General features: G+C 38.0%; 1 protein-coding gene across 1 annotated transcript in view; it reads left to right on the top strand.

The window, feature by feature from the left end:
- HEMK1 (HemK methyltransferase family member 1) overlaps positions 1–25,646 on the top strand; it is a 44,503-nt gene that overhangs the window by 3,489 nt on the left and 15,368 nt on the right. The window contains exons 3-7 of the mRNA XM_015817182.2: positions 1,197–1,288; positions 2,481–2,574; positions 13,415–13,576; positions 15,078–15,142; positions 24,998–25,047. Of these exons, the coding sequence (XP_015672668.2) occupies positions 1,197–1,288; positions 2,481–2,574; positions 13,415–13,576; positions 15,078–15,142; positions 24,998–25,047 (463 nt within the window). The remainder of the gene's footprint in view (positions 1–1,196; positions 1,289–2,480; positions 2,575–13,414; positions 13,577–15,077; positions 15,143–24,997; positions 25,048–25,646) is intronic.

Genomic DNA, 25,646 nt, shown 5'->3' with positions numbered 1-25,646 from the left:
CAGTGTTGGAGCATTCACAACTTCTGGAGGCAGGTTGTTCCACTAATTAATTGTTCTGTCAGGAAATTTCTCCTTAGTTCTAGGTTGCTTCTCTCTTTGATTAGTTTCCATCCATTGCTTGGATGTGATGGCTTAAATAAAGCTTTCCAACTCTGATTTTATCATTCCCCACGCTATATATTTGTTAATATGGATATTTAGCATTAATTATATTGCTTTAGTATGATATACTAAATAATGGATTTAAGTTGCAGGAAGGTAAATTCTGGTTTAGGTTTTTGAAAAAAAAATTGTTGGAATGTGTGAAATATGACCAAAAATGAATTTTAATATTTTATTTGGAAGAGGATTGAGGAAAGACAAAAATTAAGAGTGCTGAATTGGGAAATACAGAAGAGTAATTAAAATACTCACCTATTTTCCTTACTGTATATGGGCACATACCATCTGTCCTCTGTGTTTATAATTGATTCAATGAAAGTTAGCCTTCATGAGCTATTCTCGTTAAAGGAAATGATAGAGCAATTGGTTAGTGGACCCATGTATGCAGAGATTGAATTTCCCTTCATTGGATGCTGGAGAAGCATCTGTCAATATGCTTTTAATTTAAATTTCCTGTATTGAACAGTCAGTTGGACTTGACCATTGGAAGGCTAGTAGATCAGAAATTCATCCTTTGTCAGCCTTCATATTGCCAGCTTTGAACCTCTTTTTTGCCAGTGGTTACTTAAAAAGGAAGTTACTTAAAAAGTAGACTTGTATACTACTTATCTACCATACATATTATGTGCCTCTTGCATTTAGAAGCAGTATGGCCTTGAAAGCAATTTACAATGCTGGAATTGTGGCTATCCTCCTTTGTTAGTTCAGCCTTCACCACTAGCTCTCCAAAGGAGAGAAACTGAGCTATCTGGGCTAAGCTAATGTTTATGTAATGGTGGTTGAATTCCTTCTTCAAGGCCATCTCTGTAATTCCTCTATGGGGGAAGACACATCAACATCTGTAAAAAGTCCAGTATTTCCAGATGACATCAAATTGTGATGACATGTTAGAATGGCATCCAACATGCTGGATTAGATAGATTTAGTTTTTCCATAGGTTTTTTTTTTATAATGACCATATATCTATGGTGGATAGTTGACCATTTTACAAAGAATGTGGATTCTTAGTTTAAAATAAAATATTTATTATTCAGTTCCAGAGTCTGAATGCCAGCAGCATATCTGCTCCCCTTTCAGCAAAGCAACAAAAACAGATCCAACAGCTCTGTGCTAAACGACTACAACGGTAGGCACTCTGGACTTTTTTCCTTCATGTAGGACAGGAGTATCAAACTGCTGGCCCACGGGCTGGATGCATCATAGAGAAATCGCGCCCACCCCATTACCAGCAAACGTGATGCAACACGTCATGTGTTGTTGCGAATTTGACACCCCTGATCTAGGAGTTCTTTATAAACATGGAACACGTAGAAACTAAAGCAGCCAAATTGCAACATCAGCTGATTGGAAACCTTCACTGAGGCCCATGTCCTGAAATAATGGAAGAAAAAAAATCAGGTCATTTGGGTGATCTGTTTTATTATTGTTACAGCTTACAACATAATGGGCAGCATCTATATTATAAAAAAAGTAAAACTTATAGACAGAAAAGGGAAATTGGGGGAAGGGAAAAGGGGAAAATATATATAAAGAGAAGAAAAAATAATTACAGCAGTGACAGAATTACGGAAATTGGGGGAAGGGAAAAGGGAAAAATATATAAAAGGAGAAGAAAAAATAATTGCAGCAGTGACAGAATTACTTAGCTGATATCCACCCAATGCAAAAGTTTAAGAGAGACCTACAATCAAAATCTGTATGTATAGCTACAGTATATAAATATATGTGTCTATGAGATTCACAGCAAATAGAGCACTTCAAAGGAACCATAACAATGGGGAAAGTTTTATCATGTGGCAATTGGCATAAGCTAGTTACTAAAGCCCTATTTCCATAGTAAAAGAAAGTACAGCATCTGGTTATTAGCATAGTCGTACTTTGAAATAAGTTACAATATTATGCTTATGAAGCTTTAAGGTTTTATTGGACTTTCTGTTTGATGAGAAGCAGAACTCTTTTGTGAAGAATTGTCTTAGATCTTGGAAAGCTTGAATGTTAAACTATTCTCTAAAGGTCGAGTAAAACCATGTTATAGGAGGCTGTAATTGAACAATTGGCAGAGTAATGGATAAGCTTGTGGTGATGATATTTTTGCTTCAAAAGTAAAAGAGCTCCTTAATGACATCAAGGTACATTTAGAAATTATTTATGATAAAAGGCTCTCTGGTAGAACTGGATGTTCTTGCCTCCCATTTCACTCACGGAGGAAAGGACTGCCAGTGCAGTTTGTGTTTTAGCAAATGGTGGTGACTTAAATGTGATAATAGCATTTGTACAACTTTGGCCAAAAATATTGCCCAACTCGCCTTCTATTCCAGGATGCCAGTACAGTATGTTCTTGGTGAATGGGATTTCCAAGATCTGACACTCAAGATGAAGCCTCCAGTTTTCATTCCTCGACCAGAGACAGAGGCAAGTTATTAGAAAGGAAAAACTGCAGCTGTTTCCTGCATGCATATAAGTGTCTGCAACCTTTTGTTTTGAAGGAAGCACAATGGTGGTCAGCCAGCTTGAAGGAACATAAATAAGAACAGGAGGCTCTTCTTGACTCTGCCTTCTCATAAGCATAGGAATTTTACATGTGTATGTCGGTCCCATTGTCTGATGACTTGAAAGAAATTTCAGAATAAGTTTAATTGCCATTTTCTTATCTCCCGTGATGCAATTTTTCTCTTGAATTTCTCACTTTTTTCACAAACCTGATGTCTAGAGTGTGGATGTTTACCAAAAGGTTTAACAGTTTCCAGATCCTCTGGTTTTCTAGGTTGGAAATTACACTTTATCCATTGGGCAAGGATAGTTTCTGCCTTACTATGGAACATGGTGACGAATTATTTTGTGATCCCTTATAGATCCCAGATTCTAACAAAATATCGGAACCTCAGTACATCCCTTAATAATCTAGATGCCAAATCTTCCTTTGCAAAATGAGCTTAAAAGTAATAGCCCAACCCCAAACTGACAATCATAATGTTACTTTCTATGCCAGGCTCTCATTGTCACAGAGCTGCAGCCTGCCCACCCGGTTTTTAAACAAGTATGTGATGCAAGCAGTCACAGGGAAAACAAAAGAGTATTCTCACTATTTTGAAATCTACCTAGGCCAGCTTGATTTATAGTTAAGTACGCTGTCATGTTCTATCTTTGTGTTTGCCAACATATCAGATAATATGTGGGACTAATTTCAAAACACAGCAATGGGCTTCTTTTTTCATGCCCTAATTTAGCTCACCCTCTATCCTTCTCCCTCTCTTTGCTCAAATTCCTGAATGGACCTGAACTGAATGTAGGGAATGTATGGAATTTGTCAGTTTGTTATCAGTTATTACTGATATTACACTGTATTAATTTTTGAATGATCTTCTTACCAATAAAATGTACATTTAATGTAATGGGTAACAGAGACTGACAGTCTGAAGAGCATAATGTTAGAACCAGATATTTCTTCATTTATCTTCCTGGAATACTACAGCTACTTTAACACTTGATATTCTCTAAGTAAGTGCTATTTTAACATTCTTTTTAAAAATGCTTTCATATTACTGGCTCAGTTTATTGTTTGTGTAGAGAGATACAGAAAAAAACCCAATTATCTGTGGAGTCCTTGGTTTTCTCTGAGCTTGGTTGTTTGCTTGCAGACATTTCATCACCTGATTAAATAAAACCATCAGTCCTAGTGAGTGTGGGTTTGTTCCCTGTTTATATACTTGCCCTGCCTGTGTTGGCAGAAGTGGGGCTTTCTCCCTGAGAGTTCCTTGATTAGGGTATTGTTTTCTCTTAATTGTTCGCCTGATGTTAATCCCTTCCTATCTGGGTGTAGACTCTGGAGAGGATGGTTCTGATCTTTTTGTTTCATTCTTTTTAATTGTCTCTTTTGAATAGTCTGTAGATGTAGTTTTATCTCTATGTCTCTATTGAAAGCTGATTTGAATTTGAATGCCACTCTTCCAGAAATTCCCTAGCATTTTTAGATCTAGTTCAGTCTAGGATGCTCACAGTTTCCCAGTTCGAATTATGGGTGAGTCTCTCTGTGCATTGTGAGAGTAAGGAGTTTCTTTTCCTTTTTTAATATATTTTATTGATTTTTTACAATAGCAATATTTAGGGCTTAGTAAACAGTGTATTGTCTGGGTTCATATATTTTAAAACAATCAATAATAATTTCTATAATTTCATAATCAGTATATTAGTTAATGATATATTTCTTTGATCTTCTCTTCTTCCGGTAGTATTCTCCTTTGTCAACATTAACGGATATAATTTTTAATACTTTTGATATATACAAGGTTGGATATAAACATTTTTCTTGTGTTTGTACAAATAACAATAACATCCACATATAAAATCTTTTCTAATCGGCTTATGTTTCAATTGTATTTGTAAAAGTCATCTTATTAAGTCACTATATGTCCTGTTTTCAAGATTCTTATTTAAGCTTAATTTCCCCTTAGTATTCAAATCATTCTTATCAGTCATAATTTTCTCAAAATTAATTACTTTTAAATACCCAAACTTTTCATTCACATATACCATCCCAATATTTTTACATCTCATATATTATAAATAGTACTATACTACTTATATACCTTATCCCTCTTACTGTAGAGCCCCTTTATATCCAAAATTTATCTATTCCTTTAACCATATTCAAACAAGTGTTTAATCATATAGAACTCCATCCGGTAAGTCAAATCAAATCTCTTGAATCTGACTCTAGCCTTCTTCTTTTGCCATGTATCTTTCCATGTCAGTATGTTCCACTTGCCAGGGGATCTTCCTGTATTTTTATGAGTATTGTTGGGAATAGAAAAGACAAATTAAGTAGGATGTACGTTTTTTTGTCTTCCAAATTCTAATGATTCTCCTGGCTGCTCTATAATCCATTTTGTTAGATCTTCTTTCTTATCCTCAAGTTTGTTTTGAAGTCCTGAAAGATAAAATATCTTTTCTATTTTCATTGTTGTGGTGAAATCTTGCAGATTTTCTTTTGTTTGTATTAAGCTGTGGTTCTCTTCATTTGTAGCTTTCCTATTTGAGTCACTTTCCTCTGGTTTATGTTCTGTTGTCTGATTTGTTTGTTCATTCTTTATCGTTGTTTTCTGAGTGTTTTTTAATTATAGGTTTAGGTTGAAGATGTGTTCATTTATGCCATCAAAGTTGTTTTTAATCTCATCATGGTTTGAAACAATTGTCATTTGAATCTTTCACAGCATTGCATACATTTCCTCCTGGAAGGTATTTGTCTTGTCTTGGAGTGTTGCTCCTGCAGATGTCTGATGTTCCAGGCTGGGACTTTCAGAAGGGAATATTAGGTGTGGTTTCCTGTCACTTTTAGATACGTATGCTACATCCATTTTGTCTCCCCCCTCCAGATAATCATTCACCGGTACCATAGTCTCTGTGATTAGCCTTGTGAAACCAGCCAATCTTAAAATCCAAACAACCAAATCTTATATAGTTTTTATCTTTACATATGACTTTTGCAATCCAATGTGTTTCCAATTGTTGAAGCACCATTGAAAGCAGTATTTTATAACAGTTCTTCTATTCAGGGGTCACAATTATCAACCAGCCAAAATTGCAATCCAGAATATTTAGCCACCTAAGAGCTTTCCAGTAAATTCCCCCCTAGAAGATTAGCCAAAAGTCAAGGTTTTTCTTTCTCTGCAAACAGTTCTTGAGCTTAGAAGTCACAGCTCAGTAAGTATTTATAATCCCAGAAGGTCAGCAGTTTTTAAAACAAATGTAGTTCTCACTCTGTAGTAGATCGCCCAGTGTATTTTCTTTCCTCTGTTCCCAGCTGTTTTTTATTTGGTTAAAAGTCACTAAGGTTCAAAGGAACAAGTTTTTCTCGATTTCTGGGCGTCTTGCCAATTTCTGAGTCAATGCAGCTGTAGTTTTATACTCTAATTCTCCACTAGATATCAGTAGCTTCCACCTTTTAAGGCAAAGAATTATTTTCTTATAATTTCATCAATACTTAACTGTTTTCATAATTTTCAGATTTATCCAGACTGTAATATTATTAACTTCATTTCAATATATTTTTGTCCCCCATAAACATTAATTCGCCGCTTCCGTCTATGGAAGAGTGGGGGTGTGGCCCCCTCCCTTCTCACTTTCGGAGGATTTTTTGCTTCTTGGGGATGTTTTTCAGGAAATCAGTTACAAAATAGGAGAGAGAAGATCGATATTCTCACCCAGTTCCAAGCACGCTTCCACTTTCGCAGCAATCTGCCCCCCAGATCTTGGACCCATTGGCAGCCCCCTTCTCATCCACCCCCACCCCCAAAAGATGTAGGATGGAAGCATGGTCCAAGTGCATGCTCGCATTGGAAGGGGATGGCAGCAAAGGAGACAGCAGGGCGGTTGCGGCTGTGAAGGCATTGGAAAGTGAAATGAATAATCCCCCCCTCACATGCCGAAATTAAAATGAAACAGAACAAGATGGGGAAAAGGAAAGGATTATGCAACATAGAGAACCTCATGACCACGCTCCTGTGCAATCAGAGAAGAAGAATAAAAGTGAGCGAGCGAGTTTCATGCAGCTTAATCAAAAAAATACATCATGATCAAAAAGAATAGAGAAAAACTGAGTGCCCAAGCAGCACCTAGCAAGGCAGAGCTACATGACTGTGTGTCTTCCAAGAACCACCAGCACAGTATTTATATAAATCTTGTTGCACAAGCTGAGTGGCTGGCCAGTCTTTTAATCACTCAAAGTTCATAGGCTGTGTAAGGTCACTTTGCTTATTTCAAAACAACGGGATTTTTCTTGTGGGTCTTTTTCCAGGAATGTCATTTAAATGGTAGCTGATGAAAGAAACTGCAGCTACAAAATGCTTCTCTTTTTTTGTTTACCAGAACATACAGCCTTTTTCTGCTCTCTAATTGGCTGACCATAATTTTTTTTTACACTTGAGAATATTTATAAAACTTGATGAAATTTACCATAAATCAACCAATTTGCTTGATGAAATTTGCAGGGAGTCTTCCAAATGAAAATGGTTAATAATGTGTTTTATGTGCACGGAAGATTTTCCTTAGCTAATGTGTATCCCAGTGCAGACTGAGAAGGAAAGGAAAGAAGGAAAGAACAGTAACCCAACAGAGCTTCCTTTGGGTTCCTAAAGAGGTAAAGGAATAAACATGGTATTGCAGTCCAGTGCTGTGTGTATTTAGCTATTTAGCTATTTCCTTGGATTCATATCTTCACAAAGAACAGAGTGTCAACCTATTCTCCAAAACACCTGAAGGGAGGACAAGAAGTAATGGATGGAAACTAATCAAGGAGAGAAGCAACCTAGAACTACAGAGAAATTTCCTGAAAGTGAGAACAATTCATTAGTGGAACGACTTGCTTCCAGAAGTTGTGGGTGCTCCAACACTGGAGGTTTTTAAGAAGAGATTGGACAACCATTTGCCTGAAATGGTATAGGGTCTCCTGCTTGAGTAGGGGATTGGACTGACCTTCAAAGTCCCTTCCAACTCTGTTCTTATGTTGTTGTTATTAAAGTTTTCCAAAATGACTGCACTTCTTTTTTGCGAGACTTGGAATGCCGTGCTAGCAACTTATTTACAATATTGAATTTCTGTTTATAGATGAGCACACTAGGAACCCCGTTCCTTTGCTGCTAGAAAGCGAGTATTGCCCACCACTGCTTCCCTAATGCTTCCTGAACTCAGCTGGTATTTTTTTCCCATATATTTTATTGATTTTTTAAAACATAAATCACTTAATAGTTGGTAAACAGTGTGTTTGCTGGGTTTACATTTGTAAAGAAAAATCATTAACAATTGGTTTCTATAATCCATAATCCACATAGTACATTTAGTTGATTTCCCCTTTTCCCCAAAATGTCTTCTTTGCAAACCTTGAAATAATATAGTTCTTATTATTTTGATAAAATATATTTAATCTTTAAATATTCCGTTTAATGTGCCTAGTTATCTAATCCTTTAGGTCAGGGGTAGGCAACCTTGGCTTTTTTATGACTTGTGGACTTCAACTCCCAGAATTCCTGAGCCAGCATGGCTCAGCTTGGAAATCTCTCCCTTTTCCCTCAGCATGGCTGGCTCAGGAATTCTGGGAGTTGAAGTCCATGAGTCATAAAAGAGCCAAGGTTGCCTACCTCTGCTTTAGGTCTCATTCAAAACATTTTTTTCTTTTTTATACATTATAATTTCTCTAAATTCAGACACATTTAATTATCTAAAACATTTCCTTCATGTAGGCCATTTCAGGAGTATTATACTGTATTACTTATATCAAGAAATAAAATAAAAAGGGGGGGAAAGCATACAGTATTATTTAAGAAATTCATCTCTCTTAGAATGACATATGTATTCAGAATCTTTTCTATTTCTTTAACCATATTCAAACAAATGTTTCTTTTTTAAATATTCTCTCTGGTAGATCCCATCATCTATTTTCTTAATTTTCACTTTGATCTTTTTCCTTTGACCGGTATCTTTCTTAATCGATGTGTTTTGCTGAATCAAAAAGTTTTTCCATATATTCATGACTGCTGCTATAGGTATAAGAAGTAAATCGAATGAAGTTTATGTGAGGCTTTTGCTTTTCCATGTTTCTTGAAAATGTTTTTCCCTTTCTCCTTCTTTGCTTCTCTTATCACTTCCTTTCTCTCTGATGTTTTCAACATCTCTACATTCCATTTTATCCAATCTGTTTTTTTGTCCTCAGATTTATTTTGTAGTCTTAAGGGATGAGTTGTTTTTGAATTTGAATTTCTGTTTATAGATGAGCACAATAGGAGTCCTTTGCTGCTAGAGTGTTACCCACCACTGCTTCCCTAATGCTTCCTGAACTCAGTTGGTATTTTTATGAGCCCATGTAGTGAAGCTACAGCTCCTTTAAGGAGTTCTTAACAGCTACAGCAAGGGTGCCCATAACAGATCTAAGAAGTCTTTGCTTGCTTTGGTTCCAATAGTGAATCGTATTAGTATAAACTAGTTTCAGCTATGTTTCTTTTTTTTTTGTAGATGTAATGCCCTTAATTTATATAGCTTACTTTTTTCTACTATTTATAACATTGCTTTTCCTGAAAAAGAATAAAGTGATGGGCGATGTAGAAAAATGGGATTTTTGTATGTTTTGTTGTCCTGTTAGTGCTTATTCCTGTAAAAAAAAAATAGGGCTGGCCACTAGGGGGCAGATTGGTTTTAAATTCAGAGAACAGCTATTTTATTGGGTTGACTTCTAGGAATTATTGCTCTGCTGTTTTAATAGGCTTCCTGGTGTTTCTTCTTCCCTATTGATGTTTCGCTTTTTAGAGAAAAGGAAAGTAAGTTTGGTCAAAGTTCATATTTATTTTACAACCTACTTTTTCTTCTAGGAAATATTTGTTCCTGTTCTTTGTTCCTTTGTTTCAGAGAAATGCATCAATACACCTCAAAAACCTTTCTGAACCATTCTGGGTACTTTCGGTCTTTTTACAACAGGACTATAGCTTTTCCACACCAAATGACTGAAATAAGTGGTTTACTGAATACGAGAAGTGAATTTTGGGTGAATTACAGTGGTAACTCTTTTGACATGAGTCAGGCTCTGGCTGATATAAAGCAGGTTTTCCTGAAGCAACTTGGACCAGGTCAGAGGTTTTTCAGATCTTTAGCATTTCAGAAGACACAAAACAGAGCTAGTCTTAGATTCTTTCTTAAGTATGGTTACAATTCCAGCCTAAATTCTGCATGAAAGAAATGGAACAGGCAGAAAAATGGAGAGGAGAGGATGCCTGGATGTGCCTAGAATTAAAACCTGGGCCTTCTTCATGTAGAAAACCCCAAGCGGTGATCCCTATGATATGTCTTCCTTGGTTGTTTCCTGTGACATTGCAGTTGGCCTTCTGTGTGTGTATTTGGGCTTTGTGGATCCTCTATAACTTGATGGTGAAAATAGTTACAATACTTGAATCTCTTCTCCTTCTTCCAGATATCTGCTCCATCAGTGTACTTTGGTTCTACAGTATAAAATGCCATGGAATTGTTTGGTTCCTCGGTTCATGGCCAAACTATTTTACTTGATAAGGAGAGGAGGGAAGCAAGCAGTCACATTTTCTAGTCCATTGGCTCCTTCCAACTGCGTCCTATCTGCATTGCAGTTTCTGTTTTATTGCAATGCACTTCCGATATTACAGGTTTTCTGAAAAACATTGGATAGTTATTGAACTGTTTTTGTAAAAACATGCCATTCAATCTTAGCAAAACTTCTAACAGAACCGGGTATCTTTTAAAAATGGCTTTTGCTAATTCCTAAGAAGAAATATTGAATATCTTGGGCATTTTTCAATGGAGAAATTATCACGATCCCTTAATGATGACTTGACTAAAATCAATGAAACCAATAGCAGATCAAAGTTTGCTTTATATTATCCCTCAAAGGAATAGAAAGGGGGAGGTGATGATATATTATTAGTTATACAAGAAATTGGTCTTTTTTACTTTTAGTACTTTAGTTTTCAGGAGAAGAGTGGAAAACACAAATACAAAGACACATATACAGGATTCAATTTCATTGATCATTTAATAAGAAAGATAGTATTTCACTGCTTACAAACTGCCCAGAGTTGATTAGAAAAAGTTCACAATGATTTGCTAGATTGTCCCGAAATCATCTCTTAGTCCTGTCACACCTTTGCTGATCTTTTATCTTGACTAGAGAAATCTGAGTTGTATGCATGTATTAACATCTTGCTCCTTATTGGGACTCTAGAATTTACATATAAGAGACAGTTTATACTGGGTTGCAAATTGCAGGAAGTCTTTGCTTAATGACCCTAATTGGGATTGGAATTTCCGCTGCTAACTGAAACATCATGTGGACGGACCATTGGCAACAACAGTTTCAGTAGTCCCAGTTGTAGTAGTTTGACCAAGATTTCACACTCGTCCTGCCCTGCCAAGCTCACTTCGGCCTCAACTCCCCCCCCATACCTTTCTCCCCCACCACCCCCGTCTCTGCCATTTTGACCACCCAGGGCTCCCTTGTTCCTGCACCACACCACCACCACCACTCCAGCCACCTTGTGCTCCACTGCCTAGCCCGCCCCAACTGACCTTCATAGTCTTCTTTCCTCCCACTGCTGACAAGGCGCATTTCACCGGGCGGTTTGCGAGGCAGCTGCTGCCTGCATAAGACTCTGAAGCTTTGCACAGCCTCACAAAGAGACAGGTCAGATGCACTTTAGCAGTGGAAGAAGAAGATGATGGTCAACGGGCAAGCAGAGCAAGGGCAGCAGTGCACAGAGCTGCCAAAATGGCAGAGATGGGTGGTGATAGGCACTCTCACTTAAATAATCTTATAGGGTGTAATTGCACTCTCAAGAACTCATTTGTGCCAGCTGCTTTATTTTATTACCTTTTACAAAGTCTGAAATATTTCCACAGTGGTCACTTACAGTGCCACACAATTGCATTTACTCCCTTTGAGTAACCGGGAGAGATGGGAAAGTTTTCCTTCTAGGTTTCTGTGGCCTCTGCTGCACTATGACCTACTTTGTATTGCTGGCTGGCTGGAAGAGGAGGAGGAGAAAAAGGAGGGGTTTGTGAACACCAGGTATACGAGTACACAGTTTGCTTTTTGAGTCATTCAGCACCTAATGCAAAAATAAGAAAAAAAAATCAGACTTATTCATGCCAGTTCATTGTTTACAAACTACAGATGGTTGTCAGAGTTAAAGAAAAGCCTTTTCGGTTTTATGTTTTCATACCTACAAACATTTGTGCTTTTTGTGGATTTTGCTTATGTTCAAAGGTTAGATTCAGATTTTTAAAATATACAGAAACATTGAGAAACTGGTTTTTTTTACTAGAACCAAGCATTTTTTAATTTGATTGTTTGTTTATTCAGTTTCACCCATTTCAAACTAGTAACTCTGGGCGATGAGCAACCAGGAAAACAATTAAAATACAGACAAAAAATTAAACACAAATAGCAGGCCAGAAGATACTATAATCTGTTGGCACATCTGTTATGTGACAACATAACCAGGGAAACAAGGCCCTTCACACACTCAGGATCCCAGGCCCAGGCTCATCACCAGGCCTTCAAGGCCTTCCAAAGGCCAACAGAGTCATTCTCTGGAGAAAGAATGTTCCAGAGGGCAAGCACTATGCCAGAGAAGGCCCATCTGGTCCCTGCCAGCCGACATCCAATGGTTCATAGGATCCAGAACATACCCATCCTGCTAGACCAGATTGGACAGATAGAAACAGCTGGGAGAAGACAGTCCCTAGGGTAATCCAGTCCCATGCTGTGAAGGGCTTTACAGATGACAACCAGCACTTTAAATTGCACCCAGAAGCACACTGGTGACCAGTGTAACCCCTGAGGCAGTGGTGTTTCATAAGCCGAACAGCTGACAGCATTTACAACCCTAAAATGATTAAACTATTGAATTTGCATCCAGAAAGTTAGCAACGATTGTCCGCTTGAGAGGCATTAAAAAGGTATTAGATAAATTTATTAACAATCAGGTACTAAACAGCTAGTAGTTAAGCCGATTCTGTGTTACCTCCAGAATCAGGAGCAACAGGACTAAACATCAGCTGAAGCTTCTGGATACTCCTCAAGGGCAGTCCTATTTAAAGCGCATAGCAATAGTTCAAACGGGATCACAAGGGCATGATGACAGTGAGCAGAGCCTACTGGTCCAAGAATGGGATAAAGGCACACAACCCAAAGGTGTGCACAGGCCCTCTAAGCCATGGCTACCTCCTACTCTTCCAGCATCAGCCAGGAGTTCAAATTCTGTTGGAGGAAGGAAGAAAATTTTATGAGGTAAATGTGACCCATTAACAAACAAAGGCAGCAGACCTACAAGGGCTTATCAGAGAAATGTAGAACTTGCTTCTGAGTAAAAATAAATGCTGCGCTACAGTATTACATAGAATCTGTTGAAATGCAGTTTTGATTGTAGTGATCTTATACTTTTATACTAGTGCCCTTAAGTTTTAACACACAGTTTAGTTTTTAAAATTCTAGTACTGTATCTTCACCACTTCCCAGCCACTTTCATCTGCTGTCTTCTGTCTGTCTTGTGCAGCCATTTGGCACTGAAATGCAAAAAGACTATCCATCTTTCTCAGCTTTGGAATCTGTGTAGAATTGGTGTAATAGTTAAAGTTTTGATTTTGATTATGGACTATAGATTTTATGTAATTGTGAGTCATCCAATGTCTAATGATTGTGGCAGCATACAATTTTTAGTAAATAAATAGTTGTATCTTCTAGGAATTGGTTTCACTCATTCTGGATGAAGAACACAGAAAGAGATTGACATCTGCATGCAGCAAGGACCTTCAGGATTTCCCAGAGACCCGTGGTCCAGTTATTTTGGAAGTTGGCTGTGGCTCAGGGGCAATTGGTTTAAGTCTTCTGAAAAAGCTTCCTCATGTAAGTGACATTTCATTAGATGGATTTTTTCCCCTTTCATTCAGTTGTGTCCGATTCTCAGAGGCTGCCCAGACAAGTACCTCAGTTTTCTTGGCAAAATTTTTCAGAAGTGATTTGCCATTGCCTCTTTCCTAGGGTTGAGAGAAAGCGACTAACCCAAGGTCACCCAACTGATTTTGTGCCCAAAGCAGGAGTAGAATTCACAGTTTCCCAGATTCTAGCCTGGTGCCTTAACCCATACACCAAACTATAAATAATGCTAACTTTGTCCTTTTTTCTTGGAGCAAAAATGAACAAGGAGAAAAAAGATGAGCCACTTTGACTTCAAAGTCCCATTTGAAGTTCTCTTCTTTTACTGAGTAAGCTGTATTACCCCCAGAATCAGGAGCAACTTGGTCTAAACACCAGTTGCTGTAGAGTAGGTCTCTTAGCCTATATGAAACTTGTGAGCTTGATTGCTGATTGTGTGAACAGAATCCTGGATTAGCTTTATCTTAATCTGGTTCAGCATGGTTCTTCTTGTTTTCTTAGAAACAGATTTGTGATCATACAAGAAAGTGGTTTGTTATAGCTTGCTAATCCTTAGTGCGATTTGCTTATTTAATAGGTTAGCACAGTGCATGGACATAGGGTAATTTGGAAACCATGGATTATGGCCTAGCACAGGGCTATCAAATTCAATTTCATTGAGGGCCGCATCAGCATTGCGGTTGCCCTCAGGGAGCCGGGTGGGTGTGGCCAGGGTGGGTGCGGCCTACTGGGTGGGTGTGGATGGAGTGGGTGTGGCCTACTGGGTGGGCATGGCCAGCTCTACATCATTCGCGTCAAGGGTGCCTGTCGGGGCCTGGGCAGGAGTGGGACAGATCTGAGGGTCTCTGGTAGAAGGGGGTGGGACCGGGACAAGCACCAAGGCATAGTCCATTTCTTCATTCCTCACAAAGGGTGACACCTCCCCAGCATGCACCTAGGGGGTAGGGCCGACATGGCAGGGGCTGGTTCCTCGCTGTTTCTAGACAGCCTTGTGGAGCTAAGACTGAATGTGTTTCAGCATAGATGGCCACCACAAAATTATACATTGGCTCCTGGCCGGCCTGGGCCAGGGCCAAGGCAGCAGGGGCCATTCCCTCACTGTTTCCAGGATGGCTTCGCGGACCACATGAAATCACTTCGCGGACCGTATCCGGCCCCCGGGCCTTGTGTTTGACATGTCTGGCCTAGCATGTTGCATGTTCCCAACAATCAAAGTTTATTCTGTTAAGCAAGGTTTATACCATTGTACAATTTTACCAGAAAGCACATGGAAAGCCATAACCAGGTAAAATTTGCTACGGATAGTTTGCATTTTAAAAGTGTATCCTTCCCTGATATAGATTAACAAAAGGTCATTTCTAAAACATTTAGCATCGCTCACTTCGAATTGCTTTTCCCCAAGGATATCCTACTGTGTCTGAGAAATGTTTTCATGTTTGCTTTTATTATGCTTTTTCTCTTTTGTTCCTAGAGTCAGCTCATTGCCATTGATAAATTAGAAGCGGCTGTTAATCTCACCAAGGAAAATGCTGAACGGTAAAAATCTTTTATCATGTATATTGCAGTGAACACATTCTTTGAATTGGATCCTTAAGTAGCCAAAACAGCATTCTCTGGGGGATAAGAAGATTGTTGCCAGAAGGTTTGAGAAAACCCAGGATTTGCGAAAAATAACTGGAGCTTCAGACAAACACTCCATGTTGTTGTGCTCTGGTTTGTGCAGTTTGTGTGTTGATCAAGTATCCCATAACACACCGTGGGACTCATGAAACAATGCAAAGAATAAGCATAGGTTTTGCTATGTTTATAAATTTCGTTTTATTATTATAATAACAGGTCATCTTTTCAAACATTTGATGCATCTGGTACTCCAGACGTGGCAGCAGTAATCTTTCCCAATGGAAGAACTTCTTCCTTGAAAGAGTTAATTGAACATTCTCATGAACATTGCAATAAAACTATCAAACAATTTGGTTCCATTTAAAATTTCAAGAGTGTAAACTTACACTTTAAAAAAAAGGAAGTTGAATAAACATTGAAAGCAAGAGGCTAGAAATTTTCTCAATCTTTTGGACACATTTCAAAGAAATACGTAGGGGGAAATATTGCATCTGTGGTATCTTAGCTATTTCTCAACAGTTTATTGAAAGTTACTGAACTTACAGACCACAACAGATGGGTTGCTTTCTAAATTTCAGACAGTATAGAGGCAGAGGCTTGGTTTTATAAATACTTCAATGACTAAGGCGTCTAAAATGAGCAGTCAGAAAACCACCCCATAATTATTGTCTGATTTTTTTTTTAAAAAAATGCTAAATTTAATTTATCAAGATTTTTGAACAAGACTGTAGGCCATGGTCCACCTAAGTCATTTTGGCCAAATTAAATTAAATTAGTCCTCACTTGCTGACTGTTCATTCAGTGACTGTACAAATAGTGCTGAAAAAGGAGATTTATAACTGGTCCTTCAACTTGGAGCCATTGTAGTGATCACATGATTTCAATCAACACACATTTTCAATGGTCACAGCGTCTCACAGTCACATGATCACCTTTTGTGACCCTCATAGCCAGCTTCCAATAAACAAAGTCAATGGGGAAATCAGCACAAAGACACAAATTGTGGTTACGTGACACCACACTTAACAATTGCAGCTGGAACTGACTGGTAGGTTGGGTGCAGTCACATGATGCTTCACTTTATGACTGCTTAGCAATGGAATTGCCAATTCTTATTGCAATCAATAAGTTAGAACTACCTATACTGATTACAGTCAGTTAGTCAATATATATGACAGAATGAGCGAAAGGAACAATATTCATCTGGCTTGTTTTAATCTCATTGGCATTAATTTTTGAAATAAGTAGTTTTTTCTCAGTATCATAAAATATAAATGTTCAAAAGGAGTTCTGGTATCTTCCATAATCTACTGTTTTTTGGGCTAACTAAACCAATTGAACACCTCTTCATACACGTTTCCTTCCATGCTGTTTTTTTGGGGTTGCTCTTCTGGAAATAGGCTTTAGATTTGTCCTAAAATTTATCCTAAAATGCAGTATGCAGTATTCCAGATACAGTATGACCAACACAGAATAAAGAGGAATGATAATTCCTCACCTATACTTCTGTTAGTGCATTCATACATATTTGAAGTAATGCCACAATAATTGAAAGACTGTTTTGTAATACCAGTGCCTAACTATGGGAATAGCAGAACTGTAGGATAACACAACTCTGTAGGAGAACATCAGTTCTGATTTACAAATATAATTAACTTTTCTGTTGTAAATAAGCAAAATAATTCAAAACTGCTACAGAAAGAAAAGTCTGTTTATTAAAAGTCATAATAATTTAGCAAAGAACTGTTACACAGAATGCAGTGGAACACATGTGTCTCCTGAATTTAATAACCAGTCCCCTTAGCACAGCTCTCTCTGCTGTCATTTAGTGCTCAGCTGAATTGGAGCAATAAAATGCCAAAGCAGCACAATAGAGTATATGCTTTATATGCATTTGGGGCTATAGCTGAGGAAATACATTTGCCTGGAAACTGAATTCAACAATAGTGAACAGGATAATCTAATAATCTGACTTGACATAAGGCAGATACTCATATTTCTTTTTCTTTCCGGCTAAAAACTTGAAGCATATTCAGAATTGATCTTACGTGAGCCTACTGACAATAATGTTGGGCAAATGTATAAAGCCTTTGTGCCCAATACTGTCCTCCGGAATAATACAAATCCTGCAGAATAAGAGTGAAGATCTCCTGCTAGCCTACTTTGACTTGAAAATGCCTTGCCTCCTTTGCCATAAAAAAAAGTAACCGGTCAGGAAAACAGGGGCAAGAGCAAGCACAAGCAAGGATTTTTCCACATATATATATTTTTGCCCCCTTCATTGTAAAGTCATTGAGTTTTCTCAACTATGTAAAAATGCAACCTAGTTCTAATTCCAGAAGCATCCCAATTTAAGTGGGGCTCTTTCCACCAATAACCTGAAGTCCTTTCCCATAGAAATTGAGCTAGAAATTCTTTCCGTGCTATGTACGGGAAGCTCTGTTGAGCTATGACCTCTTCTCTTGTGCCACTCTTATGTTTTAACATTGGTAGCCAGAAATCAATGCATTAGCATTTGTTGATGGGTGGTGCTTTAATTGTTCATGGATGTAAATTCAGTAATGTTTATGAGTGTTTTCCTCATCTGCTCATACCTGTAGAAGAGAGAGTGTAACTGTTTTCCATTCATGGAAAACCCCAATTTTGAGGAAGGCCACTGCTTGCTGCTGCGCTTCTTATTAAAAGGGGCGCCCTCATGCCAATGGAAATTATTCTTCCACTTACAGGCAGAATAACCCACCTGTAAGCGAAGCCCCCCACACACAAAGTCCTTTAATAAAAGCACAACAGATCTCTTTCCAGGATGACATAATCAGTTTGCACTAAGTTTAATATTTATATACTGTGCTGAATGATTAAATCAGATACTTGAATGTCCCCACCCTTGCTCTCAATCTAGGTCCTCTTTATTTTGAAGTGTAGGCTGGAAGGGAGCATGCCAAATGACGTATTTCTTATTTTGTATACTCAGCAGTTTTAATCTCAGCATAATTAGTCTGAATTTCTCTGGTGAATTAATAATGCACGATGCTTGTTTTTACTGCTTTAGATTGATATCACGTTTTATATCATGACTAGAAAAAATTGATTACTAAGTTATTAATAATGTCAATGGATAAAAACTGAACCATGTTAATACATCAGGTAGTTTTAGAAGAGGAGATGCCATATTTTTCTTACTTAGGCTTCATGTCTTGCGGATTACTGGTGCTCAAGGTAAAAACCCAAATTTTGTGTGTTACAGTTTGGCAAATTGTCTTCAGAGCTGCTATTAGCAGAATCTGATAAAGAGTTGCTGGTGGAAAATCAACATGAAACTTAACACATTCATCTTTTTTAATTTCTAGCTATAACTTTGCCAAACTCATTTCCCTGCAGCCGTTTCCCTGAGACCAGCATGTTAAGCCATGTTATCTTCCAATCTAAGACAATTATAGGTTTGTCCTGCATGTGAAAATGTCAGTGTCTCCCCGTGGGCAAAGCAAATAAGAGTCATTCTCTGCTAATGGGATGCCCCACCTGAATGTCTCAAAGACGTGTGGTTACAGAATAAATTTTCTGTTTTGATCCTATTTTCCTAACTATGATCTGCCTTAGGCTTAAGAATCTTCGATAGTCATATCTGGGCACGGCTGTGGAATTTGACATCTTTTTCTCAAGAACTCTGCTTCCAAATCACTTATAAATCTAGTAAACAATGCGTAATCCAGAATGGTGCCTGGTGATACACTACTTAACACTTTCCTTCAACTTGACATGGAGCCATTGGGTGCATTCATTAGGCATGATTGTTCAAACCATTTTTATATCCATCTAACAATGAAACCTACATTGTGCTATCTTTACTGGAAATCTTTGCTGATGGCAAACTACGTTATGTCCATCACATTTCCTTGATCATCTAAACTGGTCACTATCAAAAAAGATCAGGTTGTTTACGAATGGTTTATCCTTAATGAACCCACATTATTTACTGCCAGTATGCATTTCTTTTTTTAAATGCTTATAAAACAATTACATTATAATCTGCTCTAGAATTGTTTAAAGTTACAATGGACCTCCCCAGAGCTATTTGTAATCCAATTTTGGAGTTCCAAAAGCTACCTTCATGCCTGTGGTCATTGTGGTTGTATTTTGGGCACTTGGCAACTGGCCTGCATTTGTGGCCTTTTATAGCATCCCTCAGGCACATGACCATGATTTTTGGCAATTTGTTTTTGCCAGAAACTGGCATTTACTTCTCATTTCCAACAAAAAATGCCCATTGGGTATAATGGATTTGCTTAACAATGGTGGGGTTCACCTAACAACTACCACAAAAAGGTCATAAAATCAGATGCGGTCAACCGTGATCCGTTTAACAGCAGCAATGGTTTATGACTGGAATTCCAGGTTCATTTATGGCTGTAGGTCAAGGACTACTTGTAGTTCCCTTTTGGAGAAGACCAGAGCAAAGCAGGCATTGAGAAGTCCTGCCCTCTCCCCATCGCTTGTTATCTTCTTACAGCTTTGAGTTCACCTCTTCCTTTTTCTTCAATTTACATAGCTAAAAATGACCTTTTTGTTGTTTATCATTTCCTTTGCCAGGTTAAGTTCCTTTTGTAGGATAAATGTTCTTTCCGCAGACGTTACCTACTTGCTAGTACATATCTTTGGTAATTTGGCAATTACATCTATATTCAAATGCCATGATGCATCTAGATCAGAATTGTGCAAGCAGTGGTATTCCCGGTGATATTCTATAGAAGTGAAGGTTGAACTCGAAGGAGCAAGATAAGCAGAGTATTAACTCTTGAACTTTGATGTTGGAGAAGACTTCTAAGAATACCATGGACATCCAGGAAAACAAAACAAACAAACAGATCATTAAACAAATCAGAGTTCTCATTGAAGGCACAAATGACCTAGTATGAACATGCTGTGCAAAGGCCTAACTCTCTGGAGAGAGAGAGGGCTCTAATGCTGAGAAAGATGGAAAGAAAAAATAGTAGTAGTTTATTAATTGATTCATCTTATGACCACATAATATAAAATAACAAAATACAGAATCTAATTCCAGAGTAAAATAGATAAAAGAAAATACAGTAATAAAATACATATGGGATAAATACAAAAAAATTCAGATAAATATCCCACCTTTACATGATACCCTGATTTGTTCAGGTTCTGAACTGAAGTGCCTTAACTGTAAACTTAGCACTAGAACCTAGGAGGAAATAGGATAATCTGCAGTTCGGATCCCATTGGGCTTTTCTTTTAAGTAGTGAGGTTAAATAAACTAGCTGAGGGAGCCAGCGTTGTCCGAAGACGCTTCTGTGGTCATGTGGCCAGCATGTCTATACACCGAGGTGCAAGGAATGCTGTTACCTTCCCACCGAAGTGGAACCTATTTATCTACTTGCATTGCATGCTTTCAAATTGCTAGATGGGCAGGAGCTGAGGCAAATAACTGGAGCTCACCCTGTCGTGTGGTGCTCGGGTCTCAAACCCAGGTTGTCATCTTTCCAGCTGACAAGCTCAGTGTCTTTCATTGCTGGGCCATTGTGCCCCCTTTAGTGAGGTTAAATATCTAAGCCTAAAAGCGGCATACAGTTGACAGTTAAACAAAACATGATACATCCTCTCATGATATGACGTTATGGGAGCACCCATATCTGGCCATAGAGTCCAACAACTCAAATCTTGCTCTAGGACAGGCCCTTGTTAATAGTTGTGTCAAATTCATTGCCAGGTATCTTGGAAAATAGTTTTTTAATTAGCCAACCAATGTAAACATCTATTTTTTGCTAATAACTCGATGCCAGTTTGAGCATTGATATTTAGGACTCTGTTTAAAAATATCTCTTGCCTGGGAGGCAGTTGAGAGTAAAAACTGGGTGGAAAAGTAATGTTGTGAAATAACTTTGGAAAGTCAGCTTATCCAGGAATTGGGCTGAACCATCCTTAACTATTCCGCTAAACATATTTAGTCTATCAAGATCCATTGAATGGATCTTCTGCCAGCATGTGAAAATTTTAATTATTTATTGGTTATGTATGGAATGGATACCTGTTCCTGCTCTGACTGTAGGGGTTGAGATGTTCTTATCAGTTCCCAGTTTGCTTCTTAAAAAACAGGTGTGAACTTGATCAATAAAGATAGCTTTTGTAAGGCCTCACAAGTCTGCACCATAAGTTGGCATCAGAACTATTTTTGGCCTGAATACTTTCAGGGATTCCAGATGTCTAGTTAATTATAATTAAATACTTTACATAATATTTTAGTGCTTGCCTTAGCCCTTGACAAATTTCATTTTAAATGATTTGCTCACAACTATGGGTTGATAAAAAAAAAACACTCCTAAATGAGTAAACAAATTAACTTGTTCAATAGGCTCCCCATTTATCTGCCATTTATATTCCACGCTTTTTTAAAGTAAATGTTAGATTTGGTTTTATTGATGTTTAAAGGATTAAGAACACAGTAGGCATTTAGTTTTCACAACAGTCTCTTCAGCCTATTTGATAATATGCCATTGGAATAATAATGTCAGCATATAAAAGAATGTTAATAAATTTATCATGGATATTCAGTATATGAGTGTCTGAAGGAATCCTGGAATATCATTGACATAGAGAAGTTAGATGCATTGGGGCTAGAATAACATCATTATGAGTAGGTATCCTCTTAGACAACCATTTACACTGTGAATCTAGAAAACTTAAATTATCCTACTGTAACCTGAGTTTTATGTTTGTGCATTATCATATAAATGACTTAATCTGATCCTCTAGAGACCCCAAAAGAAATAAGGGAGACTCACAACTGGTCTCCCTGTTCTATAAATGCAACCTCCATATTTTAGGAAGTGAAGAAACTGGTTTTATATATCTTTCTACATGCCATTCAGGAAACTCTAGCAGTTTAATTTTTTAAGATTATATATGTGTTATGCAAAACAAGTCTAAGCTGTTTACAGACATCAAAACCCACGTGAGGGAGGATAGTGATCATCAATTGATAACAATTTAGTTCCAAGGTATATCTGATACTACTGTAGATTACCCATGTGGAGAGGCTACTAACTAATCTGGAAGTGAGGCAAAATAGAAGATTATATTGGGTCAAGTTTGGAAGGAAAGAGAAGAAGATGACCAGAAACAATGTGGGTAGAGTGATTTACAGTGGCAGTGAGTGCACTGTTGGAAGACGAGGTTAGAGACGGATCATCATGAAGAAAATCTATCTAAGATTTTATAATAGCCATCACCAACTTGATAGCACAATCAAACATCCTATGTACCCACATAGTGTCTGGATTCTCTTTTCTGGCCCCCATTGGATCCAATTTAAATCAAATTTGCCAGGTGCCTTTTGAACATGTTGTTCCCAGTTCTTTTCAAGAGTAACCCACATTTGTTAGAAGATCTTCATTTTTGAAAAATGTTTTTACAAGAGAATTGAAACAATTCGCATTGGCACCATCTCTATATCCATGTGTTCATTTCTAGTATTCTCTCTTTTCTTGGACCATGTTCCTCAATCAAAAAAATGTGAATAAAACATTTGTATTCTAGTTCCTTCAGTGCATTATTGTCCCTTACAGTATCTTCAAGAGGGTTTATAGTTATGTCATGCATTCCCATATGGATTTCTAGAAAGGAATATATGTCTGTGGCCTTAAAACATCTTGGGAGCCTTTCTGTAACCTTCTGAAGGCATGCCACAGAAAGGCAGCATACTTCTTTCAACAACTTCTGACAAACAGATTGTTGCTTCAGTCTTTCTCAGAAAGGAACCTGTAATTATGACAACCATCTATCATTGCTCCAAGTTGAGAAAACAGGTAGGAATTTTCTCTTTGCAGAATCCTCTTAGTCTTTATTAACAACAGTAAGACCCTGGAATTTATTTCTGAGCTACTGGGTATAAGAACTCTTCTTGTCAGGCTTGAGTCTTTGTGTCATGATCCTCTATCTCTCTGTCCTTGACCTCAGCTCCAAGAGTTGGAGTCTTCTATCTTTTGGAAGGTTTCTTGATGCTTCTCTGTCAGTGTTCCCTATATCCTATACAACAGTGGTTCTCAACCTTTTTAATGCCACGACCCCAACCGGTCGTAAGTCAAGGACTAAACCGGTCGTAAGTCGAGGACTAAACCGGTCGTAAGTCGAGGACTAAACCGGTCGTAAGTCGAGGACTACCCAACCGGTCGTAAGTCGAGGACTTTCCCTGCCCGGGAGCACCGCGCATGCGTGGTTCCGCCCCCTGCGATGGCCGAAGCGTAGCTGGCAAGCGGCAGAGACGGAGCAGGCCGACCACCAGCTGGCCCAGCCCAAGGGAGGTAAGGCACCCGCTGGAAAAGGGGGGAAAAATGGACAAAAAAAATGGCGGACAGCCTTGCTTGGCGACCCCCGTGAAATGGTCGATCGACCCCAAATGGGGTCCCAACCCACAGGTTGAGAACCACTGCTATACAAGAATCCACAGATAAGGTGGAAAATGAAAAGTTTTGCCACTAGACTTTTTTCCCCTTTCTTTTTTTAGTAGTGCAATTAGCTGTACTTTTAGCATGTAAAGACTTTGTTGACTTCATAGAAGAAAATAAACATAATGTGCTTTGCAGGTTCCGAGAGCAGTTCTCTCCATGTTTTTCTGAAGAAGAGTAAAATCAATAAAAATTGCTTCATCTGCCAAGCTGGTTGCTCTCCTGTTTGCTCCCTTGGTGAGCTGAATAGGGTCACAATAACCCTGGGAAACTGATGGAATGATCTGAGCAAAAGCCTCAGGGTTTTTTTCAACAATCCAAATCAAACATATTCTGCAAGTCTGGCATAGCCCTGCACCAGCATCAGCAATACCGGGCTTAAGTTTATAGTTTCTATTGGGGTAATGTATTGCATCAGCTTGGAAGATGGTTTGAGACCCACTGGGGTGTTCACACAGCTCCTACATGCAGTTTCTTAAAGCAGTTGTGTCTTTTGTCAGGATTAGATGGTTGAGTTATTTGTAAAAAAAAAAAAAAATAGTAATAAAGGCGGGTTACAAATAGAAAAAAAAATCTCAGGAAAATTTGAGTTTGTTGCTTTGGAGTAATAGAAAGTAATTTGTGCTCCTGCACAGTGCAGCTATGCACATTTTCAGGGCAGGTGAACTGTGGACTGCATGATTCTAAAGCAGTGTTTCTCAACCTTGACAATTTTAAGGCATGTGGACTTCAACTCCCAGAATTCCACAGCCAGCAAAGCTGGCTGTGGAATTCTGGGAGTTGAAGTCCACATGCCTTAAAATTGTCAAGGTTGAGAAACACTGTTCTAAAGTTACAGTAGAATGGAGATGATTAAGTATAAATTTAATTCCCTAGATATATGTAGTTATAGATACACACCCATGCACAAAAAGCCTCTTTAGATTTTTGATTTCTAGTCTTCCTTAATTGTTGTCTGCCATCATAAGTTAAGACTACTTATGGTTAAGTTTTATGTTAAGACTACTATCAGATGTGCTGCGTATGAGAAAGGAATTGAGCAAAAGTGGCTCATGTTTCAAAACAGGGATTGCAGTAATGTGTGCAACATTTCTTGCATAATAAAAGTACATAATTGACGGGTTGCAGCAACCTCAGGTTATTATGTTTTGATTCAGTGCTATGGAGATCTGTGCAATGAGTTATTATGCAATCAAAAATGTTAGTTAATTTACTATGATTGAGACCACTGTTAAAACTAATCATAAGGTGATAAATGAGATATGTGTGTAAATCAAAGGTATTGTGTCAAATCTTCTCTTTATAGGTTACATCTACAGGAAAGAATCCATGTTTTTCACCATGATATATCTTCATGTAAGTTCATATATTTAATTGTCCCTTGTAAATGGTTTGAGAGAAGAACATTCTCTTACAAGAATGTACAAGAAAGCTGAAAAGGTCTTTAATCTACTTAATCACACAATGACTACAAAATGAAGTGATGGCTTCAGAATCTCCCCAAAAAATTTATTCCCCAGTATATGCTCATAGCTTGGTACATGTTTTAAATACATGTAGAATGTTTTTCTACTATAAGGTCAGGCTGCACATTTTTCTGTGCATTGTACAGTGTTAAAGAAAAGAAATAAGCATGGGAAGTTCTTACGTACAATTTTGTAAGTGTAAAATGTGCTCAGAAATAGCGCTGGGCTCAGAACAGAAACATTAGGCTAGTAAATGAGATTAAGCACTGGGAATTTATCTTGTCAGTGATGTATAAACAGCTTCTCTGGCTGCTGGTCCATTTCTGAATGCATTCCCAAGTGTAAATGCTTACTAGTTGAGATGCACAGTCTTTCAATTTAAATTTTAAAAAGGTGTTTGGACTGCACTGGCATGTGAACGAATACCATTTGTCCATAACTAACTGTCTGTCTGTCTGTCTGTCTGTCTGTCTGTCTGTCTGTCTGTCT

This window comes from Protobothrops mucrosquamatus, unplaced genomic scaffold (genome assembly GCF_001527695.2).
Source record: "Protobothrops mucrosquamatus isolate PMUCROS unplaced genomic scaffold, P.Mucros_1.0 scaffold560, whole genome shotgun sequence".
NCBI classification, from domain to species: Eukaryota; Metazoa; Chordata; class Lepidosauria; order Squamata; family Viperidae; genus Protobothrops; species Protobothrops mucrosquamatus.
Note: the sequence above shows the minus strand (reverse complement) of the source record. Positions and strands in the feature narration are given on the sequence as shown.